Source organism: Aedes albopictus, chromosome 1, assembly GCF_035046485.1.
Source record: "Aedes albopictus strain Foshan chromosome 1, AalbF5, whole genome shotgun sequence".
NCBI lineage: Eukaryota > Metazoa > Arthropoda > Insecta > Diptera > Culicidae > Aedes > Aedes albopictus.
Genome location: NC_085136.1, coordinates 140,534,613 through 140,558,033, shown reverse-complemented (window position 1 = coordinate 140,558,033; position 23,421 = coordinate 140,534,613). Strand labels below are relative to the sequence as shown.

At 44.4% G+C, this 23,421-nt stretch overlaps 1 protein-coding gene across 9 annotated transcripts in view; it reads right to left on the bottom strand.

Annotated features, from left to right (window-relative positions):
• Window positions 1-23,421, bottom strand: part of LOC109422828 (sex determination protein fruitless) — an 883,045-nt gene that overhangs the window by 599,146 nt on the left and 260,478 nt on the right. For 3 of the 9 annotated variants that reach the window (XM_062845500.1, XM_062845496.1, XM_062845499.1), the window contains exon 1: window positions 6,641-6,794. In XM_062845500.1, the coding sequence (XP_062701484.1) occupies window positions 6,641-6,762 (122 nt within the window). In that variant the 5' untranslated portion in view covers window positions 6,763-6,794. Of the gene's footprint in view, window positions 1-5,407; window positions 6,591-6,640; window positions 6,797-23,421 lie in introns of those variants that run through there. The other 6 variants (XM_062845497.1, XM_062845498.1, XM_062845501.1 and 3 more) reach the window with 5 other exon arrangements.

Below are 23,421 nucleotides of genomic sequence, written 5' to 3'. Positions count from 1 at the left end.
ACGCGAACGGGTCGGATTCCATTCTGTGACGTGTTGCAGTTCTAAGCACTTCAGACGGTAGAAGAGACGGCTATGGGTTTCATAAGCGCTGACAGTTTCCAGTCAGCCAGCCAGCCTTGTGCTTGGCGGATGCCTTGCACCGCCGCCGATAGCTGCCTGATTGGAGAAGGGTGAACCTTCACAGGAAACTCCTCCCACCGTAGGGAATGCAGCACCGAACTGTTCGCGGTGCATTTACAGTATGCATTGGTAAAAAAAAGGATAAGTGGATTCGGAAACCACTGAATCGATCGGCTTGATATTTTGTATGCAGAGATTTTTTGGGACCGGGGAAGGTTCTTAGCATAGTGTGAGACTCTAACAATCACTGGAAAGGGAGGCTCCTATACAGATGACTTTGCGGGAGACATCCCTATGGAGCAGTATGTAAGAAAAAACACAGTAGGCAGGCAGTGCGACGTTTGCCGGGACAGCTAGTTTTATATAAAAGCTTGAATTGCATTTGAATCATAACTCAAACATCATAACGGCTGTGACAAAACACCACATGGCGACCGTCACACCCTTATTGGACTGCAAAAAAGTTGTTCCTAGTTATTTTTTTAGTCACTTCTAATAAACCGTTTGCCCTTTTTGAATGACGCACCCTGTTCCTCAAAATGCATACATTAAGTTTGTAGCTTAATTTTCCTTTAATTTCCGAAAGCTACTCGGGCGAGGAGCTCCGACCTTTCACTACTGTATAACAGATGGTAGTATTTAGATAGGAATGCACCTGAAATGCAATCGAAAATAAAAGACACCTGTCACAGCAGCAGCAGCAGCAGCATCGTCACTGTGTTGTTGAAAGACAAGACACGAACGTTTCGGCTTTTTGGTTCAAAAACTGGTGTCAGACCGACCGGTTGCTAGAAAAACAACATGGCAACTTCCTGTTGCACGCTTGAACGAACTTATGAAGCTCCTATAGGAATCCTAAGAAGAAGTCCTGGAGGAACACCAAATAAAACTTCCCCGCAAATCCTAGAAGGCTCTTTTGGAGGGTTCCTAGAATGAGCTCCTAGAGGATTCCCAGAAAGAACTCCTGGAAGATTTTCGGAAAGAATTCCTGTATGATTTCTTGGCAAAAATCTTCACAAGCAACAGTTTCAAATCCAATTTGTATTAGGAATGTTTTGAAAACCTCAATAAATTTATTTTGGTTTTATGGTGGTTCGATGAACCTACTCACTCAAGCATATTTTACCTTAAAATGTTACATCGGTGGTAAGAGTACGAGAATGTAGTCCTAGAAGTTTCACGGTAGAAAGTCCTGAAAAGTTCCTAGAAGTAAATAATTCCTTTCAAAAACAACTATTGGATATTTTCTGAAAGAATTGTTAAATTTCCAGAAAGAGCTCCAGTAGAAAGTATTAAAAACATCTGTAGGGTTTCAAAAATAGACACTGAGGATTCCTAGGAAAAAAACAAACTTGGTAAAGATATCCAACAGAAAGTCTTAGAGAATTCGAAATAAAATTCTAAAGACATTTCATCGAAAGCTCTTGGAGGAATCCAAGAACGAACTTTTGGGTGAATTCCAGAAGGAATTTACACACCTAGAAAATATCATGTAATTTTAAGTGTCCTGAACCTGACATATACGAGCATCTTCAAAGACACAAATTAGAGGTTGAAACATGTGAACTTACGTCTTTCAAGACACCCCAAAATAAAACTTATTTTTTCTTGGCGTATAGCAATCGCTAGAACCGATTTGCCAGATAAAACATTGAAAAGTAAAATATTGTCATGCATGGATTCGAACATCGGATCTGCTGATCGCGAGCCACATCTCTTACCTCTCGGCTATTTCACCGAGTTAGAAGGTGGCCGTTGAACGCGATACTGACTCTACGTTTCTTGTGAAACGGATTTGTTGACATCTAACGCAACCAACCAGCACTTACATTGAGTCCAATTTGTGATTCAGTCTTGAAAACGTTTACATTCTTTGGTGATTCCGTTTCGTGCAAATTTCAGAATTTCTTAGTGTGTATATAACAATCATGGAAAGGTCTATCAATGGAATCCAAAAAAACTCCTGCAGGAATCGCAAGATTACTGAGTGACTCATGAAATATTTCTAGAATGCTGCTGTGGAATTCCCAGTGGAAAACTATGACAGACTCCCATAAGAAAGTGCGGCAAGTGGCCAGAAGATAGTCCCAGGGTTTCTATAAGGAACTCCTGGAGATTTCTAGAAGGAACTCTAAGAAGATTTCCAGAGATTTCCCGAAGGAACTCCTAGAGGATTTCCGGAAGGAACTCCTGGAGGATTTCCGGAAGGAACTCCTGAAGAACTTTCCGGAAGCAGCTCCTGGAAGATTCCCGGAAGAAACTGCTGGAGGATTTCCGGAAGGAATTCCTGGAGCTTTTCCAGGAGGAATTCTTGGAAGATTTCCGGAAGAAATTCCTGGAGAATTTCCAGATGGAAGCTTCTAGAGGATTTCCGGAAGGAACTTCTGAAGTATTTTCGGAAGAACTCCTAAAGAATTTCCGAAAGGTATATGGTCGACGTAGCATATGAACAAGTTTTTAGTATGTGCAGAGATTTTTCTTTTCCACGATGTAAGATTTCTTGCCTAGGAATAAGCACCAAAATAACATGTACGCTCAATGCAGCTAGATTTGAAAGATTCTTTGCCTGGAGTTTGATTTTCGGGCCTGTCCATAAACTACGTAGACACTCAGAGGGGCAGAGGAGATTAATACCAAAGTCTACGCTTCATACAAATTTTGAAAACTTGTATGGACAAAGTCTACGAGGGGGAGGGGGTCTGAGATGGCTTCAAAAGTCTACGTAGTTTATGGACAGCGTCTGTCTAGATTATGCAGTTTCCTAGTCGGAAGTTTGTTGTCCAGCGCAAAAAGTCAAAAGTTTGAGGCTAAATGCGAAAGATTCCTTCACACTTAAATTAAATCGCCGACCTCAACAAACGGATTGCCGAGAATCCAACAGCCGAGAATCCGGTAAATATTTTCACTGATTCTCGGTAAAAGTTTTACCAAGATGTTGTTAAAACTTTGCCGATATCTCGGTAATACAACTTTTTACCAAGATCTCGGCAAAGTTCACCGAGACTCGGTAATGATTTACCGAAATCTCGGTAAAAAATTTACCGAGAATCAGTCAATATTTTACCGAGATATCAGCTGTTGGATTCTCGGCAAACCGTTTACCGAGATCAATTTCTGAATTTAAGTGTGCTGCCGGCAATTTGTTGTTTAGCTCAAAAAGTTAACAGTTTGCGTATGCTTGGCCTAAATACGGAAGATTCTTTGGGGGAAATTTGTTGACAGGTTCAAAAAAAAATAAACAGTGCGTAGTTGGACAGTCAGCAGTAACCATGTGTCCTGCAAGATTTAGAAAATTCTTTGCAGGGACTTCGTTGTTCCTATAAAAAGTTAACAGTGCTGGTATGCGCGGCTAGATTTTGGAAGATTCTTTGCCGGGAATCCGTTGTTCGACGCAAAAAGTAAGCAATGAGCGTGTGAGCGGCTAAATTTAGAAGATTCCGTGTCAAATTCAGCACGAAAAATTACACAGTAGACTTGTACACGGCTGGATTCAGAAGATTCCCTACCGGGAGTGTACCTTCCGTTGCAAGTAAACTGAGAGTGTAAGTAAAAGCGGCTTAATTTGGAAGATTCCTTGCTGGAAGTTTGTTGTTTGAAACAAAACGCAAACAGTGAGCTCTTACGCAGCTAAATTCGTGAGCTTCCAGGCCAGGAGTTTGTTCTTCGACGCAAAAAGTAAACAATGGTCCACTGCACGAATGTATGCTGGCCTGCTTACTCTCACCGAAAATTTGACGTTTGAGCGGTGCCAACACCTCTCAAACGTCAAATTTCGTGTTAGAGTAAGCAGGCCAGCATAAATTCGTGCAGTGGACCATTGTGCGCTTGCTTAAGCAAATACATGGTCCACTGCACGAATTTATTCTGGCCTGCTTACTCTCACACGAAATTTGACGTTTGAGCGGTGTCGACACCTCTCAAACGTCAAATTTCGTGTGAGAGTAAGCAGGCCAGAATAAATTCGTACAGTGGACCATTCGAAGGCTTTCAGGTCGGGAATTTGTTGTTCGACGTAAAAAGTAAACAGTGAGCATGTGAGTGGATAGATTTAGAAGATTCTTTGTCGGAAGTTTGTTGTTCAGCGCGAAAAAGTAAACAGTGTGGATGTACACAGTTAGGCTCAGCAGACTTGTCAGGAGATCCAAGGTCGGGAGTATGATGTTCGACGCAAAAAGGTAAACAATTGTGCGCTTGTGCATCTTCCAGACCAGGAGTTGTTGTTCAGTACAAAAAGTAAACAGTACCCATGTATGCGGCTATATTCGAAAGATTCTCTACTGGGAGTGTGATTCCCGTTGCAATAAGTAAACAGTAAGCGTATGCACGGCTTAATTTGGAAGATTCCTTGTCGGGAGTTAGTTTTTCGGCGCAAAAAGTGAACAGTGTGAGCATTACGGCTGAATTCGGAGGATTCCTTCCCGGTGGGAAGTTCCTGTGAGTCTATTGTTCTGCACGAAAAGTAAACAAATAGCGTATGTACGGTAAGATTCCTCTTCAATGAAATTGGCTTCTTTAATGGTGTTGAGATAATTCCATATTCTGAATCTGCATGCCAAACTGAGCCGAAATCCAAATTTTCATCAATTTTGGTGCCCGGGAACCTGTATAAAAATCAATTTTAAATTTGTATGGGAGCGATTTGTCGGATCACCCCTCGTCGCATTTTGTACTGAGCTGAGCTGTCAAGCAGTTGCCCAGCTGTCAGAAGGTGATTTCAAAAAATTTCTTTGAAATTGATTTTAGATACCAAAATAAAGTTCTAAAAATCTGAAAAAAATCATAGCGGCTCAGAAAAAGATGCTCTTTCGTTTAAAAATAAAAAATCATTGAATTTTTCTTAATTTAAAAACCCAATTGGATGAACTCATTTTTGCAACTCCATCCAGGACTTGTGCAAGTGTTCATTCTATTTAATGTTACTTTACTATTCCCTTCCACGATGTTTCTACGCATACTGGCCCCAGAAGGAATGCTGGCGCTCTAGTTGCTTCAATATCAGAATAAAAGTTGTTCATCCAAAATCAAACCGTTCACAATCTTTATATAAACTTTGCGTTAGCTGATTGTGCACATTTCTTAGTCGTTGCTTATCATTCATTTGCTTAAACTTGTTCTTGTTTGTTACAGCTTCACAGCCGTCGGCTTATCCAATTCACAGTTCAAGTGTTTCGTAGCTTCCGCCACGCGGAGACCACCATTTGCCTACAGAATCGCACTCTCACCCAGGTTTCCAGGTGTCGTCGTCGTCTCGAATAAAAAAACTGTACCAAAGTACTACAGTACTTACCAGCAGCGATTGCTGGTGGCGAACGCTGTGAATCCCCCGTTGACTGGAGTGGCAGAGCACCCAGCTTTCCTGGACAACGCTTTGCGGTTGGGTTGCTGTTTGCTGAACCGGCACGGCCGCCATCTTGTGTTCCGGCTAAGCCGGCCGGCAGCGTTTCGGATGCTCGGTGACGGTATAGTAGGTTGATGACAGCAGGGAAGCGACGAGTGCAGAAGCGTTGCCAGTATTCGTTTGTTGTTCGTTGCAAGGGAAGCATCACATAGTTACGGTGGTCGTCGGTGGGTTGGTTTAGTTGGTTGAATCGATCAATTGTACGCGGGGAGTTTAGGGTGTTTAGTTTTTAAGGTTTGTTGTGGAACAGGTTAAATAGTTTGGTTTAATTTACAAATTACGATCCTAGGGCATATTGTTAATAAATCGGGCTAAATGATGCTATATGATTCACTGTTAGTTCGCATTTCATTCCTTGATTTGGTTTAGCTAAGTTCGTTTTGTACTCGGAAACTCTACTGATCATTTACATTTCTTGTTAATGGTTTTTGCATTGGTTGGGTTAACTTTTTTCTTTTAATGATTAACTTGCGAATATGACTACGGGAAGCAAAGCGTTTGACTACCGCGTTTTGTTTGGCGAATCACTACCGAAGAGGAAAAATGTTTTCTGTGCACTTACAGTTAGTCTGTTTCAGGAATATACTTCGAAATGATAAGCAATATTTGTCAGCTCGATTGTTTACAACTTTTTACAGTTCTCGCGCGTATACCTCGCATTGTATACTATTTCCAGGATGAACGGGTTAAGATATGTCTTTTATTTCTCACTTTGCTACTTTTTTATATGTATTTAAATATATTTTTTGATAAAACGGTTAACCTGAATTGCTGCTACGTTTGACGTTATTATCATTGATTATTATCGTATTTGCCTATTAGTACTGCTTTTCGTTTCTTTTTACAGGATATCAAATGTTTGCAGGTTGGTTTTGATTTCTCTCCTCTGTTAGACGGCTGGCGTTTGCTGATTGTTAATATTACATAAGGTAAAATCATTGCAAGATTTATCATTTCATTTGTTTATACATATGTGTGTTTCCCTTGATTCAAGCTCGCATGGTAAATGTACAGGACACGATCTCGACAGAACGTGACGGATGTTGTTAGAATCATTAGTTTTGTTACGGGTGGCGTTTTTTCGCCTTAACTTTCTTCCTGTGGAAACCACGCTGGACATACCTGCGGTGCGATTGCAGTTTTCTACAATCGATTGGTTCACCTGGGTCGACACCGTTCATCTGAGGGTAGCCATTCAATGCCGGGTAGCGGTTGTAGATGGGCATTGCCGGCGGTGATGACATACTATTGAGAACTTGCAGCAGTAACTTGAAAGAACTGTAAAGGGGAAAAAAGAGAAGAAAAAAAATGAGTTGATCAAGTGTCGTTATCAATAGGTTTTACGCTATGAATTTGTAAATATGATGGAATTTGGATGAAAATAGATGAATGATGAATGTATGAAGAAAGCTTCATACACGTGAGCTGTTTCAATTGTTTGATATGATGCCAAAACAGGATTTTTTATAAATAATCGACAATGATCTGTCAATAAGTTCGAAGTGGTGAGCTCTTTCCATAATATTTTTAAATTGTGGCACTCTTTATGACAAACAAGACGCTGGGTTAATGATTAAAGTGAGCAAATAAGAATCCCTTTATGAATTTCTGCAGAATAATAATTACTTGATTGACTCACTCTAACCACTTATCATGGGCAACCACTCTGTTAAGTCGCACTAGTAAAACCACAGTGAATCGTAAATCTACCGTGCTTACCATCTATCACTCTACTAAACTTTAACCACTCTCAATCAACCGACAGCAGCAGCAGTCGTGAGGCTGCGGTCCGTTCAATATGGTATCATACTCGACCATGCAGAAAAAAATGTACCAAAACGGGATGACAAATTGACAATCTATTCACCCACACGTTTCAGCACCATGGTAAACCAGAGATAAACGGACGTCACATCTCTTGAGTCTACTTGTTAAAACTCCATATTAACCAATAGCAATACTAGTAAACTTTTATTCAAAAGCGTTTTGTCCACCGATCTGTGTTGTATCAAATTATTTTATATCAGACTGTCTAACTGCTCATGTATACGAACCCGTGACTCAAAAATCACCATTCCGGGTTGTAACGAATATTTACAAACATCCAGTGCAAGTGTTGTTGTAAATAGCCATCCACACCCGTACAGGTCATATTCCATAATTAATAGGTCATAATCAATCTGCTTTGCCACAACCGAGTTGGGTGGTTGATATACTGCATTCGTTGGCTTCCATTTCCCAGAGTGCTTCGGGCTGGGTATGCGGTAGGTGTAACCAATCAGTATCGAGTGATTGAATGCAGTTACATACATGCAAAAAAAAACTGCATACCAAACCACTCAATCAGATGCAACATAAGTTGGAAAAGTGAATGAAAGGGATTTTTGGAAAGTTAAACATACATTACCATAGTGAAACTGGTTCGTGGCAATCAAGTTAAATTGCTCCCAAAGGATGTGGTCTGATGCAATTTAAGAGTGCTTATCGTGTTATTATTATGTTACATTTGTACCGCAATCTAGGCACAGAGAACAGACATCCAAGTGCAACCTGAATTGTGTGAATAGAACATGGGACAACACGAAGAACGGCAGTGTAGCAATATGGTGATTAGCCGTCTTAGATATATTTTATGTTCAATATCGAGATTTTCAACTCGGAGCTAGTTCATCTCGGGACCAACGCTTTACTTCTCCCGAAGGATGAACATACATTTGGTGAGTTTTTTGGGAGTGGGATTCGATCAAAAATCGTCGGCGTGATAGTTATGTGTTTCCTCCATCACACCAGGTTCACTCCACAGAGCGCCTAAATGTATTCTCTTCTACTATATCGAACAGGTTCAGACGCCCTTCAAACTGGAAAAGAAACAACAGCCACACATTAACAACAATGTGCTCATCATTCTGCCATGAACAGAGTCAAAAAGTGAAAGCAGCACAACTCACTTTTTCACTCTGTTCATGGCAGAATGATGTGCACATTGTTGTTTATGTGTGGCTGTTGTTTCTTTTCCAGTCTGAAGGGCGATTTATCATGCGAAGAGCAACTGTCGAAAATTAGCAAGTGCCAAGGCTGGAAATCGAACCATGACCATTCGCTTATGAAGCAAACAAGTGGCCTCGTTGGACATCGCAAGGTTGTTCGGAATTCTTGTAACATGCCCTCTAGCCCCATACCCGCACCATATACCGCTTTCGCCTTCTTCTGGATGCTGCGTTTGTCGTAGAATGCAGCGAACTTGTTGTTCATCCTTCTCTCCAAGTGCTTGCAGGTCCTTCTCGGGCATGGGCCATATCTCGTGTCCGTAGAAGACCGCAGGTCTTATTAGGTGGTAGTAGGCACGACTTCCACCTTGTCTTCGTACTTCATGGCTCACATTGTTATCAGCTGTCAGTATTTTAAAAATTGATTTCGAATCATTACATTTGCAACAGCCCATTTCTCAACAGAAGTTGACCAAATTTGGAATACAAACTCGCACAACACTCTAGTTTTAGAAAAATACGGAGTCAAATTTTTCTTGGACTTCTGGACGGAGGAAGGCCAGTGGGTCACTGGGTCAAATCTGGTAAAAATAAGGCCAAGTACGATTTACACCACCATAACTTTCCTCTCAACGAAGTATTTCAATGGGAGTTTTCATATTCCGTTGCCTAATGATAGTTGAAGTTGCTGGACAACAATGAGAGTTATTTTCACGCGTAAACAACAGTTAGCTCTAAAAATCAATACTACATCTAAAAGGAGTAAGTACATTTCTCGACTAGAATCCTGAGAACCGGGGATAAAATGCTTGAAGTCAGCTGTTCATGAACTGTCACAGTTTATCTACAGCTCAATAAACTCAAGGCCTGACTTAAACCAGGCCATCCTGGGTACTCAGGAATCTATTCGAGGAATTTACTTACTCCTGCTCGGTGTAGTATTGGTTTCTGGAGCTAATCGCTGTTTTTCGTGTGCAAATAACTCTCATTGTGGTCATTCTACGGTTCTCTGAAGTCAAGGCATGACTTCAATCAGATCGTAAAAATCGTCTGCAGTACGGTGACATAACAAACATTTTACAGATTTTCAAGTATTGGTGCAATTAAGAGCGATAAAAACAATTGAAAATCTTCCGTGGTGATTATTTCGAGTAATCATATTTTGTTAGGACGGATTCGGACCAATCCATCGAGAGATTCAGAAAATATAAACAGTAGTATGTTGCCCTTGTACTAAAGATGTCTCCGATGACCTATGGGGTCAATAAGGGAATCATATCTCGTGTTTAGTTTCATTTGAAAACAATAAGCATAAATGTAGGTTTTTTTCTCTCCCAAATTATTAGTTCAAAATACAAATAAATGAGTAGATAAATAGGGTCTTGTACCATTTGAGCAGGTGTACCTATTTTGGGCAGTTGCCCTTCTTCTTCTTCTTCTTGGCGTAACGTCCTCACTGGGACAAAGCCTGCTTCTCAGCTTAGTGTTCTATGAGCACTTCCACAGTTATTAACTGAGAGCTTCCTCTGCCAATGACCATTTTGCATGTGTATATCGTGTGGCAGGCACGAAGATACTTTATGCCCACACACTTATTTCTGAATTGCCTGTTCGGTACTTTTTTGACGAGATTATAACAGCAGTACGATCTCGGTAGTTTCGGTAATCGATTTTACTGAGGCTCAGTAAAACAACTGTCAAAATCGTATGGAAAACGTAAACAATGCATTTTTGCTGAACGAGTTCGGTGCTCAGCAGTTTTAATCTCGTCAAAAAATTACCGAACTCGGTAATCAAAATTAAGTGTGCATGGAAGTCAAGGAAATTTCCTTTACGAAAAGATCCTGGACCGACCGGGAATCGAACCCGTCACCCTCAGCATGGTCATGCTGAATACCCGTGCGTTTACCGCCTCGGCTATATGGGCCCACGTAATTTTAAACCGATTGGTTTGAATATTTGTATAGAGTTAGACACGTACAGTATTGAACTCCATACGAAAATTCAAATCAATCGGTTTGAAATTCACTTAGTTATAAGGGCAAGTGCCCAAAATAGGTACACCTGCCCAAATGGTGCAATACCCTAGCTGTCATTAAGGATCCAAGGTAGACAAACTCCTCCACTACCTCGCAGATATGCCCGTCTTTCGGAGTGTTACTTCCTAGACTCGATGTATTACACCATCCAGGGTGAAACACAAACAAAACCCCTTCCCCCCTATGCCACACGTTTTCTATGGGACCTTATCATTTTTTGTATGGTTCGTTATGTTCTGATAAAGCCTCTTCCCTTTAAAAGCGTGATGTAATTAGTGCGGCCTCTAAGGCACGAGGGTCCGTCACCTTGCTGCAGTTCCTGGTGAGATCCGATTGAACTGGATAGTTCATCCGTAGTACTTACGCAGTTATCATAGTTGCTTTGAACTGCCTTCCCAGGAAAGCCGCCTTCGTCCATTATTTTCCATTGCTCAGCGCAGCAATAGTATCCTTAACCGGCTTAAAATTGATGAACAGGGATCTGATATTCACGGTACATCTAGAGGATTTACATTGAACGGTTAAGATCTGATCCGTTGTCAGCCGGCCATAGATGAAGCCGGCTTGATAAATTCCAAGATTGGCTTTCTAATAAACTACATCTAGTGAAGAAAAGTAGAATATTCTTTTATTCCGGAAATATTTCCGGACATAATAGCTGGCGACTAAGAACTCAAAAGTTGAAGCGATGGCGGAACTTCAAAAGAAGATGCTCCAGATGGCGGCGCTCCTGCAGAACAACCAGCACATCCAATACTACCTTTCAACAAGCCGAAGCAAACACAAGAAGTCAAAGAAAATATCATCACCTTCGAGAGGTGGTTCAGGCCGGTGCAGTCGGTGCGCGGATCTTTTCAATTCGGACGCAAGGAACATGGAGGGTGCTGTCAAGGTGCTTTTGCTGTCGCGGAAGTAGGACACACTGTCACACACGCGGTACACCACCTAAATTCTGCCGGAGCATTCCAAAGACATCAACTTCAAGGATACCGTCGAAGTCTTGAAAAAAATTATCCGCTCTCAGAGGTCCATCTTTGACAAACGGTACCAGTTAGTGCTGGCTACTAGTACTTGCTACAGGCTACTTTCCCGAATATAGGCTTAAACACCAGAAACTCATTGGTGTAGGCGGTTCAGGAGAAGAAGGGACCTTCTCGACAGAAACAGAAACCTCGAAACCGGAGGGTAAGACATCTCGTAGACTTTGCTGGTAATGCGAAATTGGCCATTCTCGAACCACCAGTGCTTACATATCAACCATAGTAGACACAAGGAAGGCTACTGTGGCTGCTTCCCCAAGCCGAAACCAAAGAAGTCGTCGTAAAAAAAAACAAGTTTCCCAAAGAAAACAAAATTCCTGGGCGTGTACATCGCGAACCACATCGCGCAACACTCTAGCAAGCGAAAGTACGGGCCAACGTTTATCAATGGCGTTGTTACCAAGCTACATCTGAACACAGAAAATGGAAATCTCGGTGATGGCAAAGCAAATCTGAATCAACCTGAATAAGCCGGCAATCAAGAAACTATCGGTTGAAGACGTGAACCCTTCCGGCAAGCCGCGTCTTCTGATGGATGAATATGACGGAAATAGTCATTACTGACAACGCTACGAGCTTTTTATCACATCATTTCCGGTCGCTTTGTCGACAATTCGATTTTAGACACTGGCTCAATTCTAAATACCACTCCCAGGCTAATCCTGTGGAGAGAGTTAATAGAACGGTCAACGCAGCCATACGGACGTATGCTAAAACTGACCAGAAACAGTGTGACACTAAACTGTCAGAAGTGGAAACAGTGCTATACTCATCTGTACACTCCGCGACAGAATTCACTCCCTTTTTCACGACTCACGGTCACGAAATGTTTCAAAAAGGCTCCGCCTAGGGGAAGAAGGCGGAAGCTTATAGGTAGAAGACCGGGAAACTCGGCTGAACGAGATGTTTAACCAAATCAAAAGCCTAGTCCAAGAAAATCTGAAGAAAGCTCATAAAGAGGGCCAAAGACGATATAATCTTCGACATAAGACCCAATCAAAACCATATGAGGCCGGTCATATAGTTTTCAGGCGCAATTTGAAGCCATCTAGCGCGATTGAAAACTACAACGCGAAGTACGAACCCCAATACGTACCTGCCAAGATAATAAGAAAAAACTTGGAACTTCGTCGTACGAAATCTCGGATCTAGACGGCAAATCCATGGGGGTTTGGCCAGCCGCACATTTAAAACCCGAATAAATTTTCCGTTCTTCGGTGATCAGTCCAACAAAATACTCCATACACACTGTCGAAAAGCTCGCATGCTCCTTAGCATGGCAATCAATCGAATCCACCTCCAAAGACTGCAGGGATATAGAAGGGAATCGGTGAAGATTGGAAATGTTCTGCATCGTTTCCTCAGCACCCTGCAGGGGTCAATTCTCCATCCAAACGGGTATTTTTCAAAGAAATTCCGGTCGATCCGTAGCGATCCTGTTGTTTAGGGAACGTTCAAAAATTACGTCCAACATTTGGAGGAGGGGGGGGGGTCTAGAAAAGTGTGACAGTATGTGTATTGGGTATAGGGAAATTGCGTGACAGAGGGGGGGGTCTAGAAATCCCGAAAAACGATGGACGTAATTTTTTAATCTTCCCTTAGCAAAAAAAAATCGGTACAATGTTTTTTTGATTTCGTAGGGTTTGACGGGTTTGACAGCTACGTAGAGAAGGTATAAGCCGCGAAGTCGAGAAGAACGTTTGCTATAAATCGTCCCAATTATGGCAAACGGGGGACCCACCGTTTTTTCGGTTAACCGTCTGGGTCACAGATTCAAAACAGATGTATTTCCATTTCTTCCCCGGAGGAAGATTATATGAGACCAGAGATGCCTAATATACAGATTTTCCTGTATTATACAGATTTTTGACCTTCTACACAGACAAGATACAGAGTACAGAAAAATACAGATTTTTAAAATGAGATACAGATTTCTCCAGAAAGCATAAATTTTGAAATTATTCTTAATACATCAATGAAAACTTTATAAATTGGTGCTTGAACTTCAAAGAATTTATGAAAATTTGTGCATTTTCACACATGTTTTAAAACAGATAAATACCAGCAAAAATTAAAAATTGTCAAAAAGTAGTACATTTTTTTAGTTTCTATTCCAATCTAGGACTCTCGTTGTCTGCTATATCCTCAAATACGATGATACAGAAAAATCTGTATTGATACAGATTTTTGATAAAAATAATCTGGCATCTCTGTATAGGACAGTCTCCAGAGTCAGATTAGAAGAAGCTAGGGAGTGATGAATGTCGATACGGTAGTTCTATAGCCTCATCGACCTGCCAGAAGACGGTTACAGTCTTCTAGCGTAAGCAATTCCTGAAGAAAGTCAATATCTTCTGGATAACCCCTAGGATAGCATTAGAATTAAGAATGTATGAATGAGCAAGAATAAGCGTTGAATGAATGAAGTAAGAAGGGTACCCGATTGAAAGAGTGTATAAATGAGAGAGTGAATGAAATTAGATACCTCGGTAGATTGAAGGGAAAGGCTACTTGATCTAAAAATAAATTAATAAAACCAACAGCAAAATTAAATAACTATAAAAATATTAATAATAAGAGTAAAAAAAAACCAGATTAATCCACCTAGTGGTGATAGTGCCTTTCTCGTTGAATATGTACTCATGATCTTTACGTCGGCATAAGCCGATCCTGAGAACACTTATACGCTTAATACGATTCATGTAAAATTTGACCTCCTTATGAACCAAAATGTGCACAGTAGTTTTAGACGCAAAAGGAGATTGGAAAAACTTTATTCAGTGTAGATGCGATCAAATTCTAATTTTCCCATCCTACTTTATATTAACACCACAGGAATTTTAAATGGTGTGGTTTGATGAGATTACTTTGGTTACGATTTTATTCTCTTGTACATATATAAAGACTTTGACTTTTTCTTCAGTTTTATTCTTACCCAACGTTTACCAGGCAATCAAAAAAGCCACGATTTGATTTATTGCTAACATTGGTTTTGTTTTCTTTCATAATTTCACTATTCGAAGTGCCGCATGCTTGAGTTTGGTTCAATTTTACGTTTGACCATTTCCGGCGGACACCTGGAACCGATTCCATGGCACTACTGGTTGTCCCAAATATTGTATATGGCTATTTTCTTCACTTTAACAATCCACTCTCTCTGTAGGATCATGACGTACTTAATGGATGGCCTCATGCATGATTTTGGTTTACTTCTATATTTTACCATTTTCGGTGGGGCACTCGTTACCTGTTCTTCAACACTACCGGTTCTCCCAAATGTACGTCTGAGACTTTTTGCTGACAAACTGTCAATAAGGTTATTGAAAAAGCCGTGATTTGGTGTATCGCATGCATAGATCCGGTTCACTTTTATATTTTACCACTAATGACGAGACACCCAAAATCGGTTTCCGGATAGGACCTGTTGTCCCAAATTTGGTCTGCGACTACTTTTTTGCTAACCGTTCATCAGGTTACCGAAAAAGCTGCTGTTTGATGTGTCGCATGCATGGGTTTGGTTCACTTTTATGTTTGGACACTTCCGGTGGGACATCCAGAACCGGTTCCGGAACACTGCTGGTTCAGATATGGTCGGAGACTAGTTTCTTGCTAACCTTTCATTAGGTTATCAGAAAAGCCGCGCTCTGATGTGTCATATGCATGGGTTTGGTTCACTTTTATATAAGGCGATTTCCGACGAGACACCCGGAACTGGTTCCGCAAAACAACTGGCAGTCTCCAATGTGGTCTGAGCCTACTTCTTTAATAACCGGCCATCAGGGTATTGGAAAAGCCGTGGCCACTTCCGGCGGGACTCCCGGAACCGGTTACGGAACACTACCGGTTCATATATGGTCTGATACTGTTTTCCTGCTAACCGTTCATCAGGAAATCGCAAATGCCACTGTTTGATGTGTCGCATGCATGGGTTTGGTTCTCTTTTATATTTGGCCACTTCCGTCGGGACCCCCCGGAACCGGTTCCGGAACACTACCGGTTCAGATATGGTCTGATACTGTTTTCCTGCTAACCTTTCATTAGGTTATCGGAAATGCCGCTGTTTGATGTGCCGCATGCATGGGTTTGTTGCATTTTCATGTCTGGCCCCTCCCAAGGGTACCGGTCCGGAACACCTAAATGGCCATAACTCCGGAACGCCTTGACCGACCCGAACCATTTTCAATAGCAAACAATGCGGTAAAATTCCGGTTCGATTCAAGCTATAATCCGAAAAATCGGCCCGTGAGAAGTGCCTTACAAGTGAGTGACCTTTTTTTGTACACAGACATACATACACACATACACACATACACACATACACACATACACACATACACACATACACACATACAGACATCATCTAACCCCAATTCAAGGTGTCAAGCGACCCGTGCCGAGGAATGAGTGATCGAGGAGGTGAAAAAGATGCTCAATCTTTAACGGAGCCTGTGGGGTACCTGGGCACCCCCCACAGTATGCTGTCCCTTACCGCGTTAATGCAGAGCTCTGGCGTGGTGGACATTATTTCTCATGCAACTCGTGGGAACAAGTATGAGCAAAAATCAAAAATCAAATAACTTAGGTGGAAGTAGCGGTGCGATCAACCCCTTCGCAAGAAGTGGGTTGATGAGGTCTCCGACAAGGAGAAGCGAGGAGTCAGGTGCTGGTAGCTTACGTAGCTCAAGCGTGGGAGCTCCTGTCCACTCCACGGCAAGCCAGCCGGTGGAGGTCATGGACGGAGCGTGGCTGCTGAGGGCCATCAGCCAAGAAGTTGGTAAAGGACGGCCCGCATTAGAGGTTGCTGAGCACCAGCTTGGCAAAATCATCGACTTTGCGACAACTAAGTCGAATATAAGCAAGGACCTGAAAACGGCCTTGCTTAGACTTAGAGTGTCTGTCGATGAGGCCAAGCAGGAGCACGCGGTGGCGTTGCTGGCTGCTACAGCGGCGGAACCAGCAAAGGAGAATGTGTCGAAGTTTACACAAACAGAGGCCTTCTCCTTCGCAGGTAGTCCGAGGAGTGTGGAAGCGAATGCTCGTGACAAACGTGACAAGCATTCGCAGAAGCGGGCGAGGCAGCCGTCAGGTGAGGAGCTGTCTGGCGGCGCCCGCAAGGACAGGCGTATAATAACCCCGAAAGCCGGTGGTAACGCTGGAAAGTCGGACCCCAGCCAGGGTTCCCGGAAAGCTGGGAAGGGTGGGCCTGAAAAGGCTGGCCCGTCCCGGAATGATGGGAACAAGGGGTTGCGACCAATGGTGGGCCCTCAGCAGCCACAGAGCAGGGCGATCCAAGGAGAAGACCCTCCTTGGACAAAGGTAGAGCGGAAAAAGAAGAAGAAGGTGAATCCGCAGATAGAAGTACAGGACGCCAAACCAAGGCGTAGGAAGGCAGGTGCCAGGCGTGAGAAAGGCGACGCTATCGTCATCAAGACGGAACAGTCCAAGTACTCGGACGTCTTGAAGACGATGCGAAGCGACGCCAAGCTTGAGGGTCTTGGAGCCGACGTACGCAGTATTAGACGTACTCGTACGGGCGAGATGATCCTGGAGCTGAAGCGCCAGAAGGAGCACAAGGGCGCCGCCTACAAAAGGCTGGCAGAAGAGGTCCTTGGCGAAGGTGTGCAGGTGAGGGCTCTGACACATGAGGCGACTCTGAAGGTCAAAGACATTGACGAGATCACCGAAGTGGAAGAGCTCGTCACGGCACTGCGGCAACAGTGCGATGTGCAGGTGGCCGCCGCAGCCGTTAAGCTACGGAGAGGGCCAGCAGGGACACAGATAGCTTTGGTTCAGCTACCTGTGGCGGATGTTAAAAAGTCCGTTAAAGTAGGGAGTATTAAGGTGGGCTGGTGTGTATGTCACCTGACATTCCACGAGCCACCTGAGGTTTGCTTCAGGTGTCTGGAACCAGGACACAAGTCGTGGGACTGCAAAGGCCCCGACAGGCGCAAACTGTGTAGGCGATGCGGCGCTGAAGGTCATAAGGCCCAAAGCTGCACGAGTCCGCCCATATGCATGATCTGTACCGGGAAAACCTCGAAAAACAGACATGCGATGGGTGGTCCAGGGTGCCCGGCCTTTAAGAAAGCCGCAGTGAGCAACAAATCACAGTGCAGGTAACGCAGCTGAACCTGAACCACTGTGATGCGGCTCAGCAACTGCTTTGTCAGGCGGTTTCTGAGTGGGAGACGGATATCGCCATCATTTCGGACCCATACCGAGTACCCGCCGGCAACGGCAACTGGGCCTCGGATGGGACCAGGAAAATGGCGGCGATATGGACGACGGGTAAATACCCCGTGCAGGAGTTGGTGTCTACTACCCAGTGCTGGGAAAATTCGCGAAGATCATCCTGCGGAGTCCAAACTACGCAAATCACAGCTACCCATGGTTATTACTGCAAAAGGATCCGCTACTGTAGTTAAGTTTGTTGAAATTCATTAGTAACCAAAAGTTGCTACGGTAGCTCGCTCCTGTAGGTCCCTACTTCTGTTAAAATGGGAGTTTGTGTATGTATCGGGGTATTCAGGGACAAGTCTTCAATACATATGGTGCTCTGGTGACAGTTTGTGTTGGTCTTCGCTTGAGAGAGCGGTCGGATTACTGGGAACGGGACGACTGGAGGAGCGATGTCTTGATAAAGTGACGGGAGGGTATAGTTGACAGAATTGAACGAGAATTCGGGGACGTTAAAGAGGTCACGTCAAGAGAACGATAGAAACGAAACGGCGTAGTCAACTTCTGTCGAAACACGGATAATGCATCATGACATGAAGGTCTAACGGGAAAGGTGTGTTTGCTGCAATACCTAATCAGATGAACTATGGGGAACGGATTCTTGGGGAGTACGGTGCTTCGAATGCGACAGTCTTAGTTAAACATTTCTGTACTGTCTAAATTCGCTGGTTAGATCACGAATGCCTATTAGCGATGGCATTCGACGTCAAATATGTCACAATATTCGTTTGTTGGGATGCGGTTACCTACTTGCAAATTATTCGAATGCCCTTAGACTCACGTAAATGACCAAATATTACTCACGAAACACACTCATAATTGCACACACCTGCTGTACATAGGAGAAGGAGCATCGACGTGACAGCGGTCAGACGTTAGTTTGACATCGATTTTTGAGATTCGAATAATTTTTAGTTGGGTCATGTCCTAAACTATCGAAACGCCCCAAGTATTGAGCCCGGAACAAATGAATCTGTTTTACATGGCAAACGAATTTCAATGAAATTCATTTGGAGCTCCCGCACTGTAGCTGCTACTGTAGCAATTTTTTAGAACGCCTACTATATTGATCCAAACAAATTGCTCCCGTATATGAAAAGACGTCGCTCCAATCATCAAATTCAAGCAAACTACTGTTACCATTCCCAGCACTGCTACTACCTATGAGGGCTTCGTGGTCGCCAAAGTAAACGGGGTCTTCTTCTGTAGCTGTTATGCGCCTCCGCGGTGGCCGATCGAGCGGTTCACGCAAATGCTGGACCGCTTAATGACCGTGCTAACAGGGCGAAGGCCGGTGGTAATAGCGGGTGACTTTAATGCCTGGGCTGTGGAATGGGGAAGCCGTTTCACGAACCAGCGGGGTCAGATCCTGCTAGAAACACTGGCCATCTTAGATGTCGACTTGGCTAACGTCGGTACCAAGAGTACCTATAGTCGAAATGGAGCGGAGTCAATTATTGACGTGACCTTTTGTAGTCCTGGCCTAACAAGTAGTCCGAACTGGAGAGTAGATGATGGCTACACTCACAGCGACCACCTGGCGATTCGCTACAGTATCGACTACAACAACAGCAGACAGTGGATAGAAGAAGAGGCGGCTAGGCCAAGGCCAAGCCCTCGTAGGTGGAAGACATCATACTTCGACGAAGAGGTATTTAGGGAAGCGCTCCGCCGTGAGTGGAACTTACTCGGTTTAGACGGCGACGAGCTGGTAGCGGTGCTCTCACGTGCGTGTGATGCGACCATGCCTAGGCGAGTCCACCCTAGAAATGGGAGGCCACCGGCTTACTGGTGGACCGACGCGATTGCGGAGCTGCGCCGCGCCTGCCTACGGGCTAGGCGGCGGATGCAGCGAGCACGATCAGAGGAAGAGCGAAACGAACGGCGGGTGGTGTTCGCCGCTGCAAAAGCCGCGCTCAAGGCCGAGATAAGAGCAAGCAAGAAGGCCTGCTTTGAGGGTCTCTGTCAGAGTGCCGATACGAACCCGTGGGGTGATGCCTACAGGATCGTTATGGCCAAGACGAGAGGTGTGATGGCTCCTACAGAGCAATCTCCAGAGATGTTGGAGGGGATCATTGGAGGACTCTTTCCGCGTCATGATCCTAGTCCTTGGCCTCCTTTCGTAGGACAGCCGGGGACTGGGGCTGGCGATGAGGAAAGGGTCACCGATGTGGAACTTGCGGGGATAGCTAAGTCCCTTAGCGTAGGCAAGGCCCCAGGTCCGGACGGAGTTCCGAACCTGGCCTTAAAAGTAGCTATTGCAGAAGCTCCCGAGATGTTCAGGTCTGCTATGCAGAAATGCCTGGACGAGGGAGTTTTCCCAGAAGCTTGGAAGAGGCAGAGCCTGGTACTATTGCCAAAGGCGGGGAAACCACCCGGAGACCCGTCGGCATATAGACCAATATGCTTGACACGGCGGGGAAGGTGCTCGAAAAGATCATCCTCAATAGAATGTTGAAGTTCACTGAGGGCGTAAATGGTCTCTCGAGCAACCAGTATGGCTTCCGGAAGGGGAGGTCCACCGTAGACGCTATCTTGTCGGTTACAAAAACCGCCGAGAAAGCACTCGAGCCTAAGAGGAGGGGAATTCGCTTTTGCGGGGTAGTGACTCTGGATGTAAGGAATGCATTTAATAGCGCCAGTTGGGCTGCTATTGCTGATGCGCTCTTGCGTCTGGGGATACCGGAGTACTTGTACAAGATTCTCGGAAGCTACTTCCAGAATCGCGTACTAGTATACGACACGGAGGTGGGTCGGAAGTGCTTTCACATAACCTCAGGAGTCCCGCAAGGTTCCATCCTGGGTCCGGTGTTATGGAATGTCATGTACGAAGAGGTGTTGAGGTTAGAGTACCCAGTGGGAGTGGTGATTGTCGGATTTGCCGACGATATTACGCTCGAAGTCTACGGTGAAACGATCGAGGAGGTGAAGTTGACTACCGACCACTCGATCAAGGTTGTGGAGGCGTGGATGCGGTCCAGAAAACTGGAGCTGGCTCACCACAAGACAGAGGTGACGGTTGTTAACAACATGCAGTCGGCGCAGCAGACGGAGATCAGTGTAGGAGAGTGCACTATCCTGTCGAAGCGCTCTGTCAAGCACTTGGGCGTGATGATCGACGATAAGCTTACCTTCGGTAGCCACGTCGATTATGCCTGTAAAAGAGCCTCCACAGCTATTGCGGCACTGTCCCGGATGATGTCCAATAGCTCAGCGGTGTACGCCAGTAAGCGCAAGCTTCTGGCTAGTGTTGCTACGTCCATACTTAGGTATGGCGGCCCGGCGTGGGGTACCGCGCTAAGTACTGAATGCTACCGACGGAAGCTGGAAAGTACTTACAGGCTTATGTGTCTGAGGGTTGCAAGCGCGTACCGTACCGTGTCACACGACGCTCTCTGTGTCATTACTGGTATGGTGCCCATCAGCATTCTTATCAGTGAGGATATGGAGTGCTTCGAAATGCGTGGCACAAGAGGCATACGCAAGACTGTCAGGATGGCCTCTATGGTCAAATGGCAGCGCGCGTGGGACAGTTCCACCAAAGGAAGGTGGACCCATAGGTTGATACCGAGGGTAGATAGTTGGATTAATAGGCGCCATGGGGAAGTTTCATTCCACCTGACACAGGTCCTTACAGGTCATGGTTGCTTCCGACAGTATCTACACCGTTTCGGGCATGCGGATTCTCCCGAATGCCCAGTGTGCAATGGTTTAGAGGAAACGGCGGAATACGTTTTGTTCGTGTGCCCGCGTTTTCGCACAATGCGTGACCGCATGCTTACCACATGCGGGGAGGACACAACTCCGGATAACTTGGTCCAGAGAATGTGTAGGGATGAGATTAGCTGGAATGCCGTTTCAACGGCTATCACCCATATCGTCTGGGAGCTACAAAGGAGGTGGCGCGTGGACTCGGAGAATGGCTAGTCCAGATGCAGTACAAGAGGTGGTCCAGGGGTTCGAAGTCGGCTTCGTAGGTCATACCGGTGCCCTGCGGTCGAGATCGACCCTTACAGCGATTAAGTGGCCGCGGAGAGGAAGTCCCGGTAGCGGTGCTGTCGTGGCGTCAGTCTACTGGGTTGGATCTGAGCCCGCGGTTGGAAAGGGGTCCCCGGCAAGGGTCGGGGTAGGTGAGACCCTGCTGTCTGCAACCTACGGATGCAGCTGATAGGCCTGAAGGGTAGTGATACCCTTGCCTTCAGCAGGTCAGATCGGGTTGCATGTGGGCATCAGTTCTTGATGTCCGCTCAGCAGTAGGGCGCGGGCGGGGTTGACCCTGCCCGCCTTCCGAGGACAAAGGGAGTGGCGAGGACCACTCGGGAAACTGGCTAAGCGCCAGCATGCTATCGTGATAGACTCTCCAGTGCGAGTCATCGATGTTCGTTGCTGCTAGGCTACGGCAGCTAACCTTGAGGGTGCGATATGCACTAGCCCCTCTCTGAAGCAATACCTTCTTGGTGGTTCCGGAGAGACGTAGGGTTTGGCGACCATAGGAATGTGTTTTAGTGGGTCGAGGAGAGAATAGTCCTGGCTTCTACCGGCATTGTAGAAGACGGCCTCATCCCCACACTACCCTAACCTTCCTGTTAGGGTGTCTGATGAGCAGATTTATCCCCCTATGGTTTAGAAGGAAAAAAAAAAAAAGACATCATCTCAATTCGTCGAACTGAGTTGATTGGTATATGTGACTTGACCCTCCGAGCCTTCTATCGAAAATTCGTTTTTTGAGTGAACATATAGCCTTTCAGTACACTTTGGTGTACGAGAAAGGCAAAAAGAAAAAAAATGTATGTAAATGTTATGTAAACCGAGATAAAAAAAAAACCTAGGGGGATTAGGGGCATAATGGACACCCTAAGCAAATGAGTATGTTAGGCCTGTATAACAGACAAAAACTTAACATATTATCAGTTGGCTTGCAACTTTAACTTGTTTCCTAAGTATTTCAATCATTTACAGCTGGTAGAATGTCATTATTGTGAAGAAATAATGAATTGAAAACCGTGTGTTTTTTGGGGCTGGCAGCAAAGGTACGGGGCGAAATGGACACCCATCGGGGCATAATGGACACCCCTGCATATTTTATGCTGTATCTTTGAGTATATCGACCAGTTAAGTAATTTGCCAACAGAGATCAATACCACAGATATAATACTCCATCTTAGATAAGTTTACATAACTTCAAAGTTAATTAAATAAATTTTAGGCTAAAACAATCGGATTGAATATTTTCAAACTCTTCAAAACGCCTAACAGTATGCAACGCACGTACATCCATTCATAATTGCCAGTGTTCATTTCGCCCCGAATAGACTACAACATTGAAATTGCTATTTTCAGTGTGTTCTGATCAAAAATATAATACTTCATCCATTGCTAAATCTACGTATACATGTAGATAAGCTAACAATTCACTTGTTTGTATGGTGGACACACTCAATCACTCGTAATACCTTATTTGCGCTGCTTCGAAATTATAAGAAATCCACCATATGAAAAACATACTTCAATTTCAATGATATTTTGGTTATTTTGAAGGAATATAAAGGGTACTTGTGAAAAATAGGACAATGACATGTTCCTTTACACTTATGCATTGA